Here is a 20689-nt window from a genome sequence, read left to right on the forward strand (position 1 = left end):
TCCCCCCAACGGAGAAAGATTTACTGCCCCATCCCTGAATTCGAAGTGAGACTCTCTCCACAAGGTACCCAAACTGTACTTTTTTGCTGCGGAGAGAAAAAGTAGGCAATCCCAAATACACCTCGTGCCCTTGCACCATAGGAATGGTCAATGAGGATTTAATCTGCTCCACCATAACATGCTCTGTATTCGGAGTAAATGATAATGCTGACTTCTCCAAAATTAATAAGCTGGCCCGATCCCAACTCATATATTCGTAGACACCCCTTGACACTAGCGCAATTAGCTACTGTGGCCCAAAAAAATATTAGGCTATCATCCGCAAAAACTAAATGTGGCAATGACGGGCAGGACGAAGCCATGCATACCCCTTTAAGCATACCCGAGCTGCATATGACGAAATAGAGGCCGGCAGTCCCTGGGCACAAATGGTGAAAAGATAAGGCGAGAGAGGGTCCCCCTGACAGATACCCCTACCTGGCCGAAGGCTGCCTACAAAATTTTGGTTGACTTCAAACGATTTCTAAGAGTGTTCTCTCTTTAATTCATCATCTTCTTCGATACATTGTTCGAATAAGAATGAGAGTTGTGTTCTTTAAATTTAATTTCATAGCTCCAAAATCTAATATATATATATATATATATATATATATATATATATATATATATATATATATGTATGTATGTATGTATGTATAGAGAGAGAGAGAGAAAGAGAGAATTTTGATATGTTGTCCACCCACCGTAGCTGTACATCCAATAGTTGAGTGACACTTCAATGGTGGGCACGGTGGGTGGACAACATATTAAAATTTTGTGTGTGTGTGTGTATAAATATATAAATATGCATGTTTCATCGTGAATTTTTATTTTTACCCATCATTATTCTTTTGTGTATTAACCTCATTTCCCCCCTATATGTCGCTCATTACTGCTTTGTGACTTTAAATGTAATTCTTTTCATTTGCCGACCCTCCGTATACCTCAACAAATTTCTTTAAATGGTTCTACATGGACCCATCGCATACCTCAACAAATATCTTTAAATGGCTCTGCTTCCAACTCTATATAAGTTGCTTCGTGTTTTTTTTTCACTCGACAATATGGCACATATTTTATTCCTTCGCAATTGTAGTTGTGTGTCGGTTTTGTTACGTGCATGTTGTTATCGTGTGCAAGTCTATAGATGTGTATCTCTTTTGCTATTTCCTGCAGCAATTCACCTTCAACGGAACGATCCAGACTTCTGTGCATACGAGAACCAGTGGACTTGGGAATCATTATTGTGTTGTGACGTTGTTCCATGCCAATGTACTCTTTTTATGCCTTTGTTTGTGGTTTTGCCTATGCCATCATGTTGTGGTCTAGGTTGCTAAGGTTATGAAATGACGACATATTTCTTCCATTTGGTTGTTGTTCGAATTCTTATGTTCGTTCTTTTTTTCGTCGATCTATTTTGGTTAGATACCGTGAAAAATATACTTACATTGCTAAACACGGAACTTGTTTCTGGAATACATTCGAACATCGATGCAAATTCTTGGACTCGGAAAAAAAATATTTGAGAATCCATCCCCAGATTGACAAACAAATTAAATTGTTGTTTGACTTGTACAAAATTATATTAGAATAAATTTAGCATTACTAATGTAGCAGTAACCCGGTGTCTTGAATGTTTTTTTAAGTAGCAAAATATTAATTTCTGACGGCTGCAAAATGTGCAAACAAAATTACAACATACACCAAAGGAGGGAGGGACTTAAAATGGAGAACTTCATCAACTTTAATATTTGGCACATGTTCGCCGAAACTGATTGATACCCGAGATGTCGGTTAACTTAGTTAAGCAATGATGTTTACCAGATTGAGTGATGACCGAGGCATTTGGTTTCCTTAGTTAGGTCATACCATTTGTTTGTGTTACAAATATCCATTCATTATCAATATCACATCGAATTTAAAAGGTGTTATGCGTGCTTATTTTTATTTGGTTAACATCCAAGTATCCATATTGTTTATTAATTAATTAATGTTACAAGTATCCATTCATTCAGCAACGCCCTTCTTCAATATGGCTACATTTATTCTCCTCTTCATCATGTTTAATTGAAGGTATCATAATTGATATATTAATTATCTGTAATTGCTCATTAGCGGTTGGTCAGTTGGATTTTCTTGCGTGCACGTCTCCTTTTGTTGCATCCACATCTTCGTGACTTGTGTCTGCATTTCATTCTCATTGCTTTCTTTTTTTTCCCCGATACAATAAGTAACAATTCTCGCGCATGCCATTATCTGACTTTCAGTTTGTGCACACTGCTCAAAATTTAGCATTCAGTTGTTGCTTGTTCCTCCGTTGTGTAGTGTTTCCGTTCTCGATATATAACAATTTTAATTTGGTCATCAGTAACGCTTTATCATGCTGGGTCGATGTTAGTCTTCAATTTCATCATTAGATGTGAGGTATTCATTGCTCCTTCTATGCTTCATTCGATTTTTGTATCCATGTGTCAACTTCGATTATATGGTGTTACGGGCCTGTGTTTTTGCATGCAGCAATCTACTACTGTTGGCTCTGGCAATGCACGTGGTGATCAGGTCGTCTTTCTCTTCGTCGGTGAGCTACCTTGTATCTTTGTCATTATCAGCATATTGTTTTTTCTTTCTACGAGTCCTTTAATTATCATCATTTTGGATTTAAACTTTTTTATTATGATGTTTCTATGGGAAATTTTGTTTGATTTGTATAAATGAAGTTTTTCATTTTCTTTTTATTTTAAAGCAGACGCGCCTGCGAGTTTATCAACAAAAATGACAAAACAACATATGAGCATTTAGCGTGTTGACTCTAAAAATCATATATATTAAACAAGAAGTTGGGGGAAAAAAATGAAATCTCACAGAGGATAGGCTATTTTCTTATAATAAAGTGAGAAATTTTTATTTTTAAAAAAATGGAAATTCTTTTTTTTAATTATATGCTACGCAAGTTTATATTCCAAAATGGTTTTTTGTAGAGATTTTACATGTATTCGTCGTGAATAAAATCTTATTATTTTCATATATGTGATCATTAGCAACATAAGAATATGATAAATCGTGTCTTGATTTATAAAACTTGTTTCCACCTTCATTCTTATCCTTATATTTTTTGTCGATGCAGGGTTTTTCACTTTGATTTTGAGCAAAAAAAGTCTGAGATCGAATAATTGATATTAACATAAACTTGATGGGTTGTTCTAAGTATCGATATTTTTAAATCTTTCAACATATGTGTCTCCCTGAGGTTTATCATTATTATAACACAAAATTGTAGCTTCGAAATTACTTAAGTATGCTCTAATATTTTATCAAGGTTACATTTTAACACACCAACTTTCAAATTATATATATCTCATTTGGCACATATATCAATCAGACAATTACCTCCATAGAATATGATATTCAAAAAGATAGTTCTTTTTAATGTAATTTTAGATATGTTCATGAAGTAAACTATTTATTACAAATTAAGATAAAAAACAAACCAAAAATTAAAAATTTTATTTATAAATATATTTTTGTTTGAATCTATCTATTTTTTACCTGTCTCACAAGATATCAACTCATTTATGAAATATTTACACGAACTAAACTTTATCTCAATAACATTCATAGTTTTTTCTAAGTATGCATAAAAAATTATTGTTGTATCTAGCTTCTCATTGAACGTTTTATCGTATGTCAGGTGTTGTTTCCGATGCGTTGTTGCGGGTCGCTTGCTTACGTGGTTGTAAGTAATTGTTGCCTCTTTTTTTTTAAATGGAGTTTAACTTGGTCTTTTTTGTTTTTTTATGTTCATTGGATTCGTATTGTTATATTTCAGTCATAGAGTTGCAATTAGATCATGTTAATACACTCTCTCTAGCCCCACCAAGTGGATTTTGCGCGGCATTCAAATGTCCATATGAATCCCCTATGTTTTGCTATGACCGTGGAAAAGTTCGCCTTGTACCACCTACTGCACCAATGAATTTGATTAACCTTTTCGTTGACCCAACTTCTCCAATGGCTGTTGCATTCCGTCGAAAGATACGCATGTTTAATAGTATATTTCGTTTATATCTTTTGGCATATGGATTGACAAAAGTCTAGCTTCTCTTAATCGTGGGGTGTACACTTTCCCCACTACTGGGCAAATGTTTCATTCATTGCCTCCACTGGTTCCTGAAGAGGGGAAACCTAAATATTTTCCAGCTCTATTTCTGAGATAATGGCAATGAGTTGCATAATAAAATGTCTGTAGTAAATGACGAAGCTGTTGATGAAGCCACTATGACATTATTGATGAATATCATGAAACATAATCATTATGCAGAACTTCTTCGAAGAATAAATGATTGCACTTCTATCCAAGATGTTCGGTTGCATATAAGCAAGAACATTCTCGTTGATCAACGGTGTTATAATTCCCGTTCAACTGATCAAGTTGCACCGATCTGGATTGAGGGCAATCATAACACTAATATCCCTTACGATAGAGATATAATTGTCCGAGAAAATGATGGTGTCACCCATCAAATCAAGCATTATTTTGGTTGTTACGATCCACTACGGTATCATCATTTTTCCCCTTATGGTGATTGCGGTTGGAAGCATCACATTTTGAAATCTTCAGGTGATTCTCGCAGTGCGTTTACTGGTTGAAATGTGTTGCCATCTGAACATGTTTCTACGTTGATCAGATTGTTGAGAGAAAGTCGCGGTAACATTAAATTTTATGTAACTTGTTCGCTTTTGTCAATATGAGAGTGTCCTATGTGAAATTGTTTAATCCCATTTGTTTTTTTTTTTCAAATTTGTTGCAGTTGTTCGTGGGAAAAATGATCGGATGATGTCATAATATTATTTTTATAGACTCCAAATACGAGAAAATGCGCATTCACTGTTATTGTATGGTGGCCGGTTATTGCAACAGTTTGTTGTTGGCATGTATATTAAGCTGGAAACTACTAGAGTTGATTACTACAGACGAAATCAAGCAGAGATTAGATAAGAACTTTATCAAGGCATTGTTAATAGTGTAGTCGGTGGAGAAACGTTAACATGTGGTGGGGAAGTTTACCATCGTGTGGTCTTGCCTTCGTCTTTCATTGGAGGGTCGAGGGATATGCGTAAGCGGTATCTTGATGCATGGAATTGGTTAGGAATTTCAGCAAACCAGATTTATTTATTACAATGACTTGCAACCCTAAATGGTCCGAGAACAAGAATAACTTGTTTGCTGGTCAAACCCCGCATGACCGACCTGATTTAGTTTCACGTGTTTTTCGTGCAAAGTTGGGTGATCTGAAAGATCAGATAACCAAGAAAAGGATATTTTGTTATGTTACATCATATGTTTATGTAATCGAATTCCAGAAAAGAGGTCTAGTGCACTGTCATTTTCTTCTCATATTGGACTCCGAGTTTAATATTGCTTCAGCGGATGTGTACGATAGATATGTTTCTGCAGAACTCCTTAACAAGGATTTATTCCCACAACTGTTTAACTTGGTTTCACGCCATATGATGAATGGTCCATGTTGACGCATGAATAAAAGCTGCCCTTGCATGGTTAATGGACGGTGCAAACATCACTATCCTTGGCGTGATTCGAGTCAGACAATAGAAGGGCATGATGGTTACTCGATATATTGAAGAAGAGACAATGACCTTTTTGTTTAGGTTCGGGGTTGTCCACTGAACTCCCAATGAATTTTCCCTTATAATCCTTACTTGTTATATCGTTATGATTGTCATATCAATGTTGAGATTTGATAGGGTCTGACACCAGCGAAATATCTGTACAAATACATCTATTAAGGGCATGAAAAGATATCGATCCATGTATCTCCCTCTGGCTTAGACACGGTTGTTGACAAAATAAAGTCCTTTCAAAATGCTCGTTGGGTTTCTGCTTTCGGATCAATGTGGAGAATTTTTTAGTTCAATTTGAATGATATTTCACCTACAATTATTAATTTACCTTTGCGTCTACCCAACCAACAATGTGTTACATTTTGGAACCATCAAAACTTGATAAATGTATTGGATTCAGAACAAGTGGAGAAAACAATGTTAACAGAATATTTTTTGACTTGTTGTGCAGAAATACAATATTTGTATTTGGAATTTCCTTACTATTTTGTGTGTGATAGTAAAAATAGAGCATAGAATAGAAAAAACCAAGGGAAATTTGTTGGTCGGGTGAATGCTGCTAATCCAATTGAGGGTGAGAGGAACTATTTATGTCTTTTGTTGCTTCACGTTTGAGGCACAACATCTTATGACAATTTATTGACTTTTGGCGCAAGAAGTTGTTCTACGTTCAAAGAGTCAGCACAACATAGAGGGCTACTGGAGTGTGATAAGAGTAGCTTCAAATGTATTAATGAAGACGTTTATTTTCAAATGCCTTACGCTTTGCATAGACTATTTGCGACAATACTTGGTTGCTAATTACAACTGAAATCATACTCGAAAGAACATCAATTCAACTGCCCAAAAGCATACACACTAGAATAGTTGAGCTACTCGTACCAAGTAAACAAATAAGTTTCATTAAAGAAAGCAGTTCACACGTCCACGATCCCCAACATTGTTTTTGTTGCTCTCAATTTTGGTTACACGTTGATTTGCATTATTTGGTTTTGGTTATTTTTGTTATTGGTTTTAGGATGCAATTTACTTCCTTGAATTGTTAAGAAAGTTATTTTTCATTATTTCACTAATATTGATTTTGTAAACTGATGTTACTTTTTCTAGTGATTATTTCACAATCACACTTGTGCATAATTATTTGTTTTTATTTAATTTACGCAATTTATTTGTGTGCATAATTATTTCGCTGCATGTTGTCGTAAGTGTCAACAACACCATACACAATACTTACTCACACACGATATTTAGTTTAAATATATCAGACCAAAAATTCTTTCAATGAGTATTGAATACTCGGTTGAACTAATTATACCAGGAAATAATTCGGAAGAGTCCAAATAGCTATAAGTGATGAATTGAAATAAGAAAGATAATTTGTTTATGGAAGTTCGAAAGTGGTGTAATCCTTCCACATCTATCTCTCCTTCTTTCGTTTCCAAAATGATTGACACTAGAAGTATGTCACTCGGGGCTAATAAGAGGATGTGGAGTGATCGTCGGTGTGAAGAGATTGTATGGACAAGGAGTTATTAGGCTTCTAGGCGAAATAAAACATGAATGAAACGATCCCACATCAGAATGAGAGAGATTCTAGGATTATGCATATATGAAACTGTACAGTTGAGGAGAGTTTAAATTTTTTTGGCAAGTACTACTTATATAAAAAAGTTCATCTTCTTTCAGGATCTCATCACGTAACAACTCCAAAGTTAAGTGTACTTGCCTTGGGGTAATTTTGGGATGGGTGATCTCTTAGGAAGTTTCTCACGGTGCATGTGAGTGAAAACATAAGTACGCTGGAAAGACCTGTGTTGGTACAACGAGGATAATCGTCAATTTTGGGATATTACAGTTGGTATAAAAGCCAACCTCTACTAGTATGATGTGGTTTGGGGATGAACCACGTTGGAGCTCATGTGCATTTGACACCTAGGACTGATAAGAGACCAAAGAGTGATCCTTAATGTCAAGAGGTTGCACGGACAAAGAGTGGCTCCTAGAAACCTTCTAGACGAAGAGGAACATGACTGAACCGATCTCACATCAGAATGAGAGAGATTCCAATAATGTGTAAGTATTGGATTGTACAGTTGAGGATAACTTAAAAAGATTTGATAGATATTACTCATATTAACAAAGTTCGTCTTTTTTTTTTTGAGAGCTCATCAGGGAGCTGATCACATAAGAACTCCTAAGTTAAGCATGCTTCACTTGGGGCAACTCTGGCAGCTAGGGTACATGTGAGTGAGGATATGAGCACGTGGAAAGACATGTGTTGATATCTTGGAGACAGTCATCGAATATATGATAGACTTTTGTGGAGTTGATGGATTTTTATTGACTTTTATAGAATCTCACGGATTTACAAACAAATTTTCGTGGATTCTTTGTAGACATTTGCAGGATTTTTATAGAGATTTGTAAACTTTTCATACAGTTACATGAATTTGTATCTTTAATATATCTTATTATTTTTATTTTTTTTCTTTGAAATAATAATTATTTGACATAAATAATAAATTTATTTGAAATATTTTTTTAATTTATTGATGAAATGTATTTCATTTATTTTAAATGTATATATATATATATATATATATATATTAATTAATGTAACAAAATTATAAACAAAAAACTTTGCGATTGTGTAAAGTTATTTTTTTTAAAAAAACATATGATAAATTATAAATTATTTTATCAATTATATCATAAAAAATTATTTTTCAATTTTTATTCTTTATCATGTCTGTTATGCGCTATTCAAATATTTGAATTAAATCATATTATAATTTTTGAATCATATATTATTATCATTAAATATTAAAATTATTGGTATAAATCATAAATTAAAAAGAACAAAATATTTCGAAAATTTCAAATTTTTAAATAATATTTTTTATTTTTATTTTAGGAAAAGAACGAATATATATATATATATATATATATATATATTAATTTATTTTGAATATGAGAGAAAGTGAGATAGAGAAGAGTGAGATAATGAGGAGTGAGGAAATATGAGAAAAATATGGAAATTATAAGTTTAGAAGTCCATCCAAATCTTTGTGTTAGACCAAAGAATTTTTTTTTTTTACAAAATATAGTTGTACCTTAAACATTAATGTTTGTATGTCCATGATTTTCATGGAGTTATTAAAAGTTCATTGACATTTTGAATAACACTAGACTTTTGTAGAGTTTTTAAAAGTCAAGGTTGAATATCACTTGACTTTTAAAACTCTAAAAAATTCTATTTTAAATACTACTAGACTTTTATAGAGTATATAAAAGTCATGATTGAATATCATTATACTTCTAAAATCCATAAAAATCATTAATTTTTCAGATTGAATACACCCCCCCTCTCTTAACAAAATTTCCAACCAAAACTCCTATTCTAACACTTACTGAACAATTTGTTGTTGAAGAAATCTTTCTCACAATTAAAAATAATTTTGAAAGAATTCTAACACACACTAAGATCCTTAGATGATCAGATATGAAAAAGTATCGAGTGTGTTTTAATTTCATCTTAAACTCTTTTCGTCTTAGCTCTTGAGTTCTTTAAAAGATCATCGGTGTAGGTTTGCATGCATATCTAAAATCTACAAGCTTGAAGGCCAATTTTGTTTGTAGGAAAAAAATTAAACGCTCAAATTTGAACGACTCTTGTTGGTTCGTACATGTGTTGTTGCTAAAAATAGCAGCTCGTGCCACATGTCCCTCACAATTTTCTCAAAATAGTACTATTGATGAGTATGTGAGAAATTGATATTTAATTGCTTTGACTTGTTTACTTTTTACCCAAAATGTTATTTGAGCATTGGATTTGTTTTGCTGAAAATCTATTCGTAAAGAGTAAGAAATTGGCTGTGAAAGATGAGCTGGGAATTGACTTCGATGAAGTTTAATAATCGGCGAGGCTTCGGAGAGGCTTAAGAGACTAGCTATACTGAGTTCTTTTTGAAGTGTTGCACTGTCGATTTACTTAGTCATTTCATCAATATTAAGATTCATTCAGTGAGACTTAATTTGGTTTAGTTAATTTTTATAAATTTACCTGATATATAGTAGGCCACCTTGGACTAGGATGGGGTCCGAGGTCAGGATGGGGTCCAGGTCGGCCCAGATGAAAGGCCACCTCGGACCAGGATGAGGTCCGGGTCAACCTAGGGGGAGGCCCAGATGGAAGGCCACCTCAGACCAGGATGGGGTCCGGGTCAGCCCAGGTTGGTCAGCCTAGGGGGAGGGATAGATGGAAGGCCATCTCGAACCAAGAAAGGGTCGTCTTGGATAGGGAAGACGTAAGACCTTTGTCTGACAAAGTAAGGAGTTGGTTTGTGCAGCTAGGGTGCCATCTCGGCACGTGGGATGCATGTTATTTTCATACGGTCGAAGTCGGACTAAAGGGAAGGAGTTCATTATTTCAGACGTGGAAGAGATAGGATATTTGTGGAGATATGATTTCCTTTGAATAAGATTTGATATCTTATGAGATAGAAAAGAATTTGGGATAAGAAGGAAATCAGATTTGTATTTTAGGAAAAGATGATGTTTCCTGTTGGCAGGACTCTCCTAGGGTTCCGAAAATCCTCTATATATACAGGTTTTGTTCATTACTAAACATTCATTCTCTCATACACTATTTGCTTTTATATCCACTTGATTTTTCTTCTCCAATAAGTCATATTCTGACTTAGGCATCGGAGTATCTACGTCGGAAACTCTTCCGGCGCCCATTCATGAGTTGTCTAGTGTGTGCAGGAAGGAAGCCAGGTGGATCAAAAAGTCAGTGAGGGAGGAACACCTAACTGGAGAAAGTTGCCACCGTGCCTCGTCTACCCGACTTTTCCTGGTGTTAACATTTGGCGTCGTCTGTGGGAAACACTTTCTTTTCATAATTAAGACGTAGACATGTTCAACACCAGGAGAACCAACCAGGAGAATGGGGAATATCAGAAGTCTGATGTGTCTACCGGACCCCCAGCTCGCACTAGGAAGAGGTCTGGGGGGGTGAGTATGGATCAGATGCAGAAGATGGTGCCGAGCTATGTCTTGGTAAAAGGTAGGAATGGGGAAGCGGAGCCTGTTCTGGAGTTGGGCCTTGAAGAATGTAAGGTAGCCAGAAGGGGGACGATGAGCCCGATGGCTCGAAGTAGGGATCATAATATCCCATTCTTTGGGAATGACACCTAGCCTCTTGAGAAGGGCCTTGTCTTGGGATTTGCACTTGGACACCTGGGTATGATATCAGTGGCCCAAGGGTGGTAGAACGGGAAGGCCAGTAGGGATAATGGGCTGGGGGGTGACAACATAGGTTTGGGAGGATTGCCCCTTACCCAAGGCCAAGGCCCTGAGTTTAGACTTGTTTTTTGGGTTCTTGAAAGGGCCGAGTTTACCGACGCCATGTGGAAGCAGTTTCTTCGGGGGCGAGCGTTCTACAAGAGCTCGCTTGGGATGAGTAGAACTAGGGCCGCTCACGGCATCTTCGTCCCGGGGAGAGCCCTTGGCATTGGCCCTCGATGTGGAGGAGGCAGATGACTCAGACATGGAGGAATTAATAAGGGAGGAAGGACTTACTAGGAAGAAGTCGGGCTGTTGAACTATGGAGTGATCTCAGAGTTGCGGGCTGGAGAACTTGGGGTGGTTGTTGTGAAGGTGGGAATGAAAGTAAGGGGTAGGGGTTTATATAGGCGTGGATGGTGGGTCATGGCCGCTGATCTAGAAGGGAATGAAGGGCATCGATTTTCTCAAAAATTGTACCGCCGGCCCATTAGTGCCTATCGACGGCCCAATAAAGGGAGTGACGTCGTTTGGAGGTTGCCCTAGGACAGTTATCCAGCCACGTGTTGGCTACTGGGCTTAGTTCCTTGGCCTTCTCACTCGGGGACATCGAATGTTATTCTAGCCCGACTCGTAAGGGGGGACTTGTGATATATAGTAGGCCACCTCGGACTAGGATGGGGTTTGAGGTCAGGATGGGGTCCAGGTCGGCCCAGATGGAAGGCCACCTCGGACAAGGATGGGGTCCGGGTCAGCCCAGGTTGAGGGCCACCTCGGACCAGGATGAGGTCCGGTTCAGCCTAGGGGGAGGCCCAAATGGAAGGCCATCTCGGACCAGGATGGGGTCCGGGTCAGCCCAGGTTGGTCAGCCTAGGGGGAGGGATAGATGGAAGGCCACCTCGGACCAGGCAAGGGTCGTCTTGGATAGGGAAGAGGTACGACCTTTGTCTGACAAAGTAAGGAGTTGGTTTGTGCAGCTAGGGTGTCATCTCGGCACGTGGGATACATGTTATTTTCATAGGGTCGGACTAAAGGGAAGGAGTTCATGATTTCAGACGTGGAAGAGATGAGATATTTGTGGAGATATGGTTTCCTTTGAATAAGATTTGATATCTTATGAGATAGGAAAGAATATGGGATAAGAAGGAAATCAGATTTGTATTTTAGAAAAAGATGATGTTTCCTGTTGGCGAGACTCTCCTAGGGTTCCGAGAATCCTCTATATATATACAGGTTTTGTTCATTACTAAACATTAATTATCTCGCTCATACACTATTTGCTTTTAAATCCACTTGAGTTTCCTTCTCCAATAAGCCCTATTCTGACTTAAGCATCAGAGTGGCTAGCCCATTCACGAGTTGTCTAGTGTGTGCAGGAAGGAAGTCAGGTGGATCGAAAAGTCAGTGAAGGAGAAACACCTAGCTGGAGAAAGTTGTCACGTCTACCCAACTTTTTCTGGTGTTAACATTACCAAAACATAATTATCTATCAATGTTATAATTTTTTTTAATTTACGAACAATCACATTTATTTTATGTGTTTTGTACTCTTTTAATTCTCAATCGGCTCCAAGCCTCCAACAATGTATACACAATATTTAAAATATTTAAACGTACGTAATATATATGTTCAAATTAAATGATAAATACCCTTTTAAATTTACTCATTTAAAATCTATCAATTCGAGTACTCGATCGAATTGCTTTTTTAATATATGAGAAAAATATCGACTAAGTTAATTTAATTCCAATATAATTAACCAATATCTTCAACTATTTTTCTCGAACATGAACCGATCTTACACCTCTCTAGCACCACCTCAAGTCCAACTTACACTGCAGTTTTCTCATATATACTCTACATAAAGTTGCGATTTATATATTCTCCATGATGTAATACTTGAATTTACTTCGGGAAAAGGGAACTGATTTATTTATTTATTTATTTATTTTTTTTAAGGAGGATGTTTGCTCCTACGTACCTCAAGATGAATCAACTCCCATAAGTAACCACCTACAAATCATGCCATTAGCATGCAAAAGCACAAGGTGCTTGACAAGCAACTCCTTCGCCTCATCCATCAATCCTTTATAACGAAACATTTGTTTTAGATCGAGGAAGCCCGAAAAACTTGCTAAATCCGAAAAAAATTTAATACATGGGACGACTAGGGATTTTCGTGCTTGTGGTTATAAACATTATGATGATCCAAATTTGGTGCGTGCCGGGACAGAACATCGGACAATGTCTCACGAATTGCAGCCAAAAATATGCGATGTGTGTGGCCAAGTGTGGAACCGATAATCAAGATTCTATTTGTTTTCAAGAGTGTGGGAGTGATAGCATTGATTGTGTCAACTCTTGCCTTGCACCTAAAACTCCTCCACATCCCTCCAGCTCTGATAATTAAGCTCATACTTACATGTATTTATAGATATATAGCATTAAATGAAATACAAGTACGAGGCATAAGTTATATATATGTAACCAAGACGCAGGTTCAATATTATATGCTTGTATTTAACATTTAAATGACAATTTTATTTTGTAATATGTGTTTACATTACAACAGACATAAGTTGCCTTCAGGTTCTTGCACACCTAAAGCATCACAAACCTTGCAAGGTCTTGAATCTTCTTCACCTTTACTTGATAGGTTGTGATGCGCTTAGAGGACCAGGCATTCGCGAACCCGATCTCTACGGCGGCCTTTCATGGCACCTTGTCTGTTTTCACCCTTCATCCCCTCAACTTCACGTCTTCTTGCTACCATGCTCTTTTGCTTTTGCTTTTGCTTTTGTCTTCTGCATTAATTCGGAACATGTAGCCTTAGTGGAATTGCATGTCTACGTAGAATTAATTTTCTTCGAATATTTGTGTAGGAAATGTTTAGAAAACTGATCAGATCAATTTGCCTTTATGTAAACTATGTTAACTTTTTCTTTTTAATTCACCAAAATGATGTAAAAATAATTATAACAATGTACAGTGATTGTAATCAATCCATAAATTCTGCATCAAGTAGTGATATATATGGATCTCCTATTTGATTCGACTCGTGAAAAAATATATATTACTTATTCTAAAAGTATTATTTTTCAATGTATATGGATCAACCAACTATATCATGGAAAAACTCTTGTAGAGCAGACTTGTGAAGAAAAAGTATTTAGGTTATAAATTATAATTTGGAACTCATGCTCAGTAAAAATATGGAGGCCAAAATGGGAAAAAGAATTGAAAACTAAATATTTGTATTTTATGGAGGTTTAAAAACGAGTGCGTGCACACACAATAAGAGTCACAGATCCAATACCATGATGGCACCAAATGAACGAAGAAAGCCTGCATAACTATCTAAAATCCATTTTAAGATCTTTTTTCAGTCGATATTAAAGATTATCCGGGCAAAAAAAAAAGAACTAATTATATGTATCATTTACATTTTTACTACCGGTAAATAAAAAATATTGAGGGTCAAATTTAATTTTTATAAATTAAGTTATCTATGTATACAGTATACTACAAAGAGTTTAAAGTTTAGGACTACTCTAAATTTTGTGACAATCCCACATGGTTCCGTCTCTGGCATCTAATTGACTAATTTTTGGGAGTCGGAAACTAACCGTAATGGGGTTAATTCGAAAAAAAAAATCATTAGATCCCCATTCTAGTAGTGTCATTCATCGACAAATCCGTTTTCATGTTTTGAAAGAAAATTACAGTGGGTTAATATGGTGGTGTCCAAACCGTACACTGTCCCCTTTTCGATGGGACAGGAATCGGATGCCAAGGTCTAACATATTGAAGAAATTAAAGAAATAAATGTGGCACTAGACCATCTAATATAAAGTGACATCGAGGTCTTTACTGGGACCAGATGCACGCATAAGAATCATATTATATTTAAACATAAAGATACTTCTTGGAAGCTCTAAAAATAAATAATTATTAAGAGAGTCTCCACAATCAGTTATTTTTAGAGATTGCAAACATTATCTTAAATAATGTATTTGTAAATGAATATGAGTGTTATCTTAAAAATAAAACTTTTTTGTTGTGTATCACTTGTAAGCTACATATATGAGTGTTGTAAAATGCACCAACGGGAGTGCTGTTGTAATATAGGTCATAGCAACTCAAAAGCATAGAAAATTAACAAGGTTTGGAGTAGTATGAGATCTCACTTGGCCATCATGAGCTTGACAAACTCTTGATAGTCGATCTGCCCATCACCATCGACATCCGCCTCACGGATCATCTCATCGACCACACAGCCGGTGAGTTTTTCGCCTAGATTGGTCATAACATGGCGGAGTTCAGCTGCAGAAATGAACCCGTTTTGGTCCTTGTCGAAAACCCGGAAAGCTTCGGTGAGTTCCTCCACAGAATCCGTGTCTCTCATCTTCCGCACCATCAGGTTGAGAAACTCGGGGAAATCAATGGTCCCATTTCCATCAGCATCAACCTCGTTGATCATATCCTCAAGTTTTACCTCTGTCGGGCTCTGCCCTAAAGACCGCATCACATAGCCAACCTCCTTAGTAGTGATGCAACCTGTTAATTCGGTTCACAACAAATCAAACAGCTCTATATATAATCCCAAATTCACTGCTTTAACCAACATTCACGTGATACAGAACATAACACAAACACATACAGACCGTCGCCATCCTTGTCGAATAGAGAGAAGGCCTCCTTGAATTCAGAGATTTGATCATTGGTTAGCTCATCCGCCATTGCTTTTTTCTCCAAGGATCGATCGAAAATTCCCACGGACAGAAGCCGAGTGAAGTGCGTTTATATATATATATACAACACCAAAATATGGGAGTACTGCCCGCTGGGCAGAGAATATGATGCTTGCATAGTGTCATGTGTAATCTCGATTAATCATATATATATATTTTTAATTTTAAGTGCTTAATCATATTTTATTTTTAAGTGCCATCGCGACGAGAATAATAATGATGTGTCATCGAAGATTGTCGAAGCATTGTTGAAAAACAATTAATATTGGGAAAAAAAAATGCAAGTTAGCGCACTAATGTTTAACAAATGTTTGAAATTAAAAAAAAATGATTAATGATCAATTTTAAATTTTAGAGTGCACGCAGATCCCTGCATATTTCACACAGTCGCCGAACAGATGGGTAGCGCCTTCACCTAATCATGTTCGATTGAAAGTAGACGCCGTCGTGAATGATAACACTAAGGTAGTGTTTGAAAGAGCTTTTTAAAAGTGCTTCTCAACTTTTTCGTTAACAAAAATTTAAAATTTTGTAAAATTTTATTAACGAAAAGCTATCTCAAACACTACCTAACTCATATGCAATCGGTATGGGGTGATACGAGGATCCATGAAGGGCATGTCGACATTGCTTTTGGGAAGAAAATCGAGAAGTCACCCTCTGTTGTTTTTGCGGAATTACAAGCAATACGAGAGGGATTGCGGATAGCAAAAGTCAGAAATCTACAAAATCTTTCAAATTTTAATTGAATCTTTTTTGACGGTGCAAAGAGCCACTGGTTCAGAGAAGAACTTAAAGTTACATTGTGTCCATAGCTTCAGAAGTTAGAAACTTGCTCCATCTTAGCGCAGCCAGTAAGTTGATTCATATCCGCAGGAGGCTAATGTGTTTGCTCACTCACTTGTTAATTTTGTTATTTCCTCCCCCTCCCCTTTTGTTTTGGTAAAACTTGTATCTAAAAACTTGCTTATTGATCAATGAATTTACAAGTTTTACTATAAAAAATTTTAAGTTTCAAATGTCACAGTTTCCCCAGTACTATTAAAAAAAATTATTTAAAAATGAAAGTTGTATAATCCCAGATATAACAAATGAATTCAGATCGATGTTTTTTTTAAAAAAAAAAATCATTGAAACTAGATTATTTGATTTTTTTCAAATATACTATTTATATTATTTTATAAAATTTAAGACTTTTGTAATAACTATTTTTGGTCTTCAAAAACTAATACATAAACTTTCTAAAAAAAAACTAATACATATAAAATATTTTATGCCAAAATATGCATGTGTCATGAGTCATGACTCATAACACCATTGCTTCGAAAAGAATGGAGTAAAACTGTAAAACATATATAGTGAAATTAGGGCCAAAATATTAAATAACTATATCATGTTTTACAAAGAAAATTATTATGTTTATAGTTTTATATTAATATTTAATCCACGTGAGCCTATCTATCCCGTTGCAAGATTTATATAATTTTATTATTTATATTAATCTCACCTACGAAAAAAACACATGCACACACATTGTTTATCATATAATTTTTGCTTTGTCTTCATTTGTTAAAAGGGATTCGTCCCTAATTTGATTGTTGGAAAACTTATTCCCACTCAAACAACTAAACGTAAGAAAAATATCAATAAAGTTAATTGAATCTTATTCTCGTTTTTTCCTATATGGACGAACTTTGGTCAAAAAGTAATTTATAAAATTATATTTCATTAATTCAGATTCTTTTAAGTAGCAAGTATGTTTTATTTTTTTAAAAAAATAAACATACACTTGTCTATTTAACATGAGATATACACTATTTTTTTGTCAATGGGTTTACGTACTGATTAAAAACTCTTACGATTACATAGTATTCAAAAAAATCAAAGTCCCATTAACTAAAACTAATTTGATTTTCGATATTCTTATCCATAGATAAACAGACATAAAAAAAAATGATGTTTAGAATGTTATATAGTTTAAAACGTTTACATCATTACGTATCAATAATTATTGATTTCGTAAATCAAAATCAAACTGATTATGGAACAACAAACGGCAACAACAACCGAACTAATACACAATCGGAATTTGATGTTTAAGAATTAATGTATAACAACTATATATATGTGATAGTAAAGCAATAAGATTTCAATCCTTAAATCCTCACATGCCCCTAAAAGTGCTAATTAAAAGAAACAAGACTACTCATCAGCATCATCACATCTAGGGGACTGATTCAGATCAAAATCAAGTATTTTAGATTCAACCTTCATCTCCGCCGGCTCCTCCTCCTCCTCAGCGCCACCAGCGGCTCCGTCCTGTTCTAATTGCTCCGACTTCTTGGCTGCAACATCCCCATTCGAAGTCACATATGTTGGCTTACCATTAATTGTGTTGTGAATGCAAATCTTGAACCTGTTGTGGCTCTCCCTGTGGCCTCCCAATGCTTTAGGATTGTCAAATCTTTGGCCACAAACACTGCAAACGTACTTGGAACGAGTCGACGAGTCGCTGCTGCTGCCGCCGCCTGCTTTTGATGAGGCCATTTTAGAATTGTTTTTGCTTATGATCACCACCTTTGCTCCATCATCCGGCTGCTTCTGATCCTTGCTTTGCTCTTCAGGCGAGCCATTCGCAAACTTTTTATTGCTCCCAGTCGAGTACTCCTCATACATCATGGAACTTCCGGCATTGCCATAATTTTCTTCACTCGTCGGATATCTGACAGCAACATCGAACATGAGATTGGAGTTAATTCCGGCATCATCCTCGGATGAAGATGAATCCTTATAATCTTCAGGTTTAATTATCTTGGATTTCCCTTTTCCGTCAAGAACATTCATCTCACTCCCACTAATTCTGGCCTCATGATCTTGACCCCCTCCTCTTTCACAAATCTTCAAGCCCTTGTGCATAGAATTGGTGCTCTTGAGCATTTGCAAAAGCTGTTGCGCCGCCAGGCGAACTCCTTCCTCGATATCGGGTAGCTTGGAAGATGCACGTCCACGCTTAGCGGTGACGGGCCAAGCCAAAGCATGGGCTGGATCTTGCTGCGGAGACTCGATCTCCGGCGGCGGACTCACCCCTCTCCAGTTCCTGTCGGGATGGTTCTTCATATGCCCGTACAACGATTTGTTGGATTTAAACCTTTTTCCGCACACCCGGCAGGCAACGAGAGGCAAAGTCGAGGAGGACTTATAATGCTGGTTCTTGAAATCTCTCCTCTTCCCATGGATACCTTTGTTGGCCTGAGCATGCGCGCTGCTCATGTGACCTCCCAAAGCTTTCCCGCAGCTAAAACTTTTGTCGCACTCTTTACAGTAATGCTGCTTCTTTATTTCCGATGATCCACTCCCCCCTTCATCCACTACTTATTATTTCAGTCCATGAAAATAATTAATTACATATATATATATATATAACTCCATAGAATTCGAGCCAAACCCTAGATAAATCGAGGATCTGGTGTCCTTAAAGCTAAGAAAATCTAGGATTTGTATAAGAATTTTAAAGAAAAAAGTCAATTCAGATTATATATATATTCTCACCAGAGCAGAAATCATTCTCCGAAAGAGTCTTCATCTCATCCTCCGGAGGAGAACCCATCTCCTCTTCCACCTCCTCCGTCGTCCCTCGTGGCTCAGCTGGCTTACCTTCACCTGAATCTTCCATGAGTCCTCACTGTTCAGCTTTTTATTTTTATTTTTTTTTTTACTTTTCGCTTTTATCTATAATCCGAAATAATAATAAAAAAATTAGAGTCCCAGAAATCGGGGGATTGATTTGAACAAATCCCGATTAACTCTATCTCAACACTTCAGTCCCGGCCGCCATTAACACCCAAGAAAACCTACAGAAATCCCACGAAACCAAAAAAGAGAGATTGATTAAGCGAAATAATAATAAATATCAACTATGGAAAGTGGTTAAGAAATCAAATTAAGAGAATCATAAATGTAGGACTGATTTTCTTGTTTAACTTAAAAGGAAACAAAACGACGGAAGGAAGGAATTAATTGAGTTTCATATGGAAATATTTACACACCCACGAAATTTTAGGATACGATAAGTGTAAAATATATATATATATATATATCATTTTAAAAATATACACAAATATATACATACATACATTCACGCGTATTAGAGATATCAAACACACGTCAGTGTGTGTGTTTGCACTGAATTTGTGGTATATTAGGACAAAATATGAAAGGCGAAGATGGAGAAGAAGAAGAAGAAAAGCTGGTGCATGGTTTATATATATCACGTAGAGTTTTCTCCAAGTGTCTTTCTGTATTCTTTTTTTTTTTTTAAATCTAATAATCCATTTTCATCATACTTCGCTTCTAATCTTCTGTATTTATACTTTCTTTCATAAAGAAAAAATCATTATTATTTTTATAACAAAATTTGAAATATAATCTGTTCGTGGTCCACTGAGATTTAATATATAACCTTTTCAATTTTTAAAGCTTTTTATACTTTGATATATGAAGGTTAAAAAAATTTAAAGAAGATCGTAAATAATATGTACCGCGTATCGAGACGCATGTGTTACGTGTGTAATATTAAATAAGATTTTTTTTATGAAAATAATAGATTTATATCCACGTACTTTATTAATTCTTTGATACATCAATATATTTTTTTAAGAGGATAGGATCATATGGATGACTTTGGAAAGTTTTATAAAAAAAATTTAAAAAAAATGGCATTGGGGTTGGTTTATAAAATAATTTTATTTTTTCTTTTTCTTTTAAATAGAAATTATATTTCTGATTATATTTTTTCTGAATAAACAATACATCAAAATAAATAATTAACATTGCAATTTTGGTGCGGATTGAAATGGAAAATTCGGAATAAAAAAAATATAATTTATTGTTTTAACGTTATTGATTTTTAGACCATAGAATTCAAAATAAAGAAGTTTTGGCTAAACTTATTAAAAACGAATTTTAAGTTAAA

General features: G+C 35.7%; 2 protein-coding genes across 3 annotated transcripts; both read right to left on the reverse strand.

The window, feature by feature from the left end:
* Positions 1-13072: 13072 nt before the first annotated feature.
* LOC140887276 (calmodulin-7-like) lies at positions 13073-15762 on the reverse strand. Its single transcript, XM_073294429.1, has 3 exons — positions 15631-15762; positions 15154-15523; positions 13073-13770 (listed from the first exon to the last, which is right to left on the reverse strand). The coding sequence occupies exons 1-3, from the start codon at positions 15704-15706 to the stop codon at positions 13635-13637; spliced, it is 582 nt and encodes a 193-aa protein (XP_073150530.1). The 5' UTR covers positions 15707-15762; the 3' UTR covers positions 13073-13634.
* Positions 15763-17851: 2089 nt separating this feature from the next.
* On the reverse strand, positions 17852-19683 carry LOC140876301 (uncharacterized). Of its 2 annotated transcripts, none has more exons than XM_073280236.1 (2): positions 19267-19683; positions 17852-19076 (listed from the first exon to the last, which is right to left on the reverse strand). In XM_073280236.1, the coding sequence occupies exons 1-2, from the start codon at positions 19388-19390 to the stop codon at positions 17920-17922; spliced, it is 1281 nt and encodes a 426-aa protein (XP_073136337.1). In that variant the 5' UTR covers positions 19391-19683; the 3' UTR covers positions 17852-17919. The 2 variants fall into 2 exon arrangements, with proteins under 2 accessions (XP_073136337.1, XP_073136336.1); XM_073280235.1 differs by having other exon boundaries at positions 17852-19085.
* Positions 19684-20689: the final 1006 nt, after the last annotated feature.

Source organism: Henckelia pumila, chromosome 1, assembly GCF_033568475.1.
Source record: "Henckelia pumila isolate YLH828 chromosome 1, ASM3356847v2, whole genome shotgun sequence".
Classification (NCBI taxonomy): Eukaryota; Viridiplantae; Streptophyta; class Magnoliopsida; order Lamiales; family Gesneriaceae; genus Henckelia; species Henckelia pumila.

Coding starts and splice junctions, on each gene's coding strand:
- LOC140876301 (XM_073280235.1), bottom strand. CDS start 19,390: ATGGAAGATTCAGGTGAAGGTAAGCCAGCTGAGCCACGAGGGACGACG. Junction 19,086..19,266: donor GGAGAATGATTTCTGCTCTG/GTGAGAATATAT, acceptor AATAATAAGTAG/TGGATGAAGGGGGGAGTGGA.
- LOC140887276 (XM_073294429.1), bottom strand. CDS start 15,706: ATGGCGGATGAGCTAACCAATGATCAAATCTCTGAATTCAAGGAGGCC. Junction 15,524..15,630: donor ATTCGACAAGGATGGCGACG/GTCTGTATGTGT, acceptor CCGAATTAACAG/GTTGCATCACTACTAAGGAG. Junction 13,771..15,153: donor GTCAAGCTCATGATGGCCAA/GTGAGATCTCAT, acceptor GAATTAATGCAG/AAGACAAAAGCAAAAGCAAA.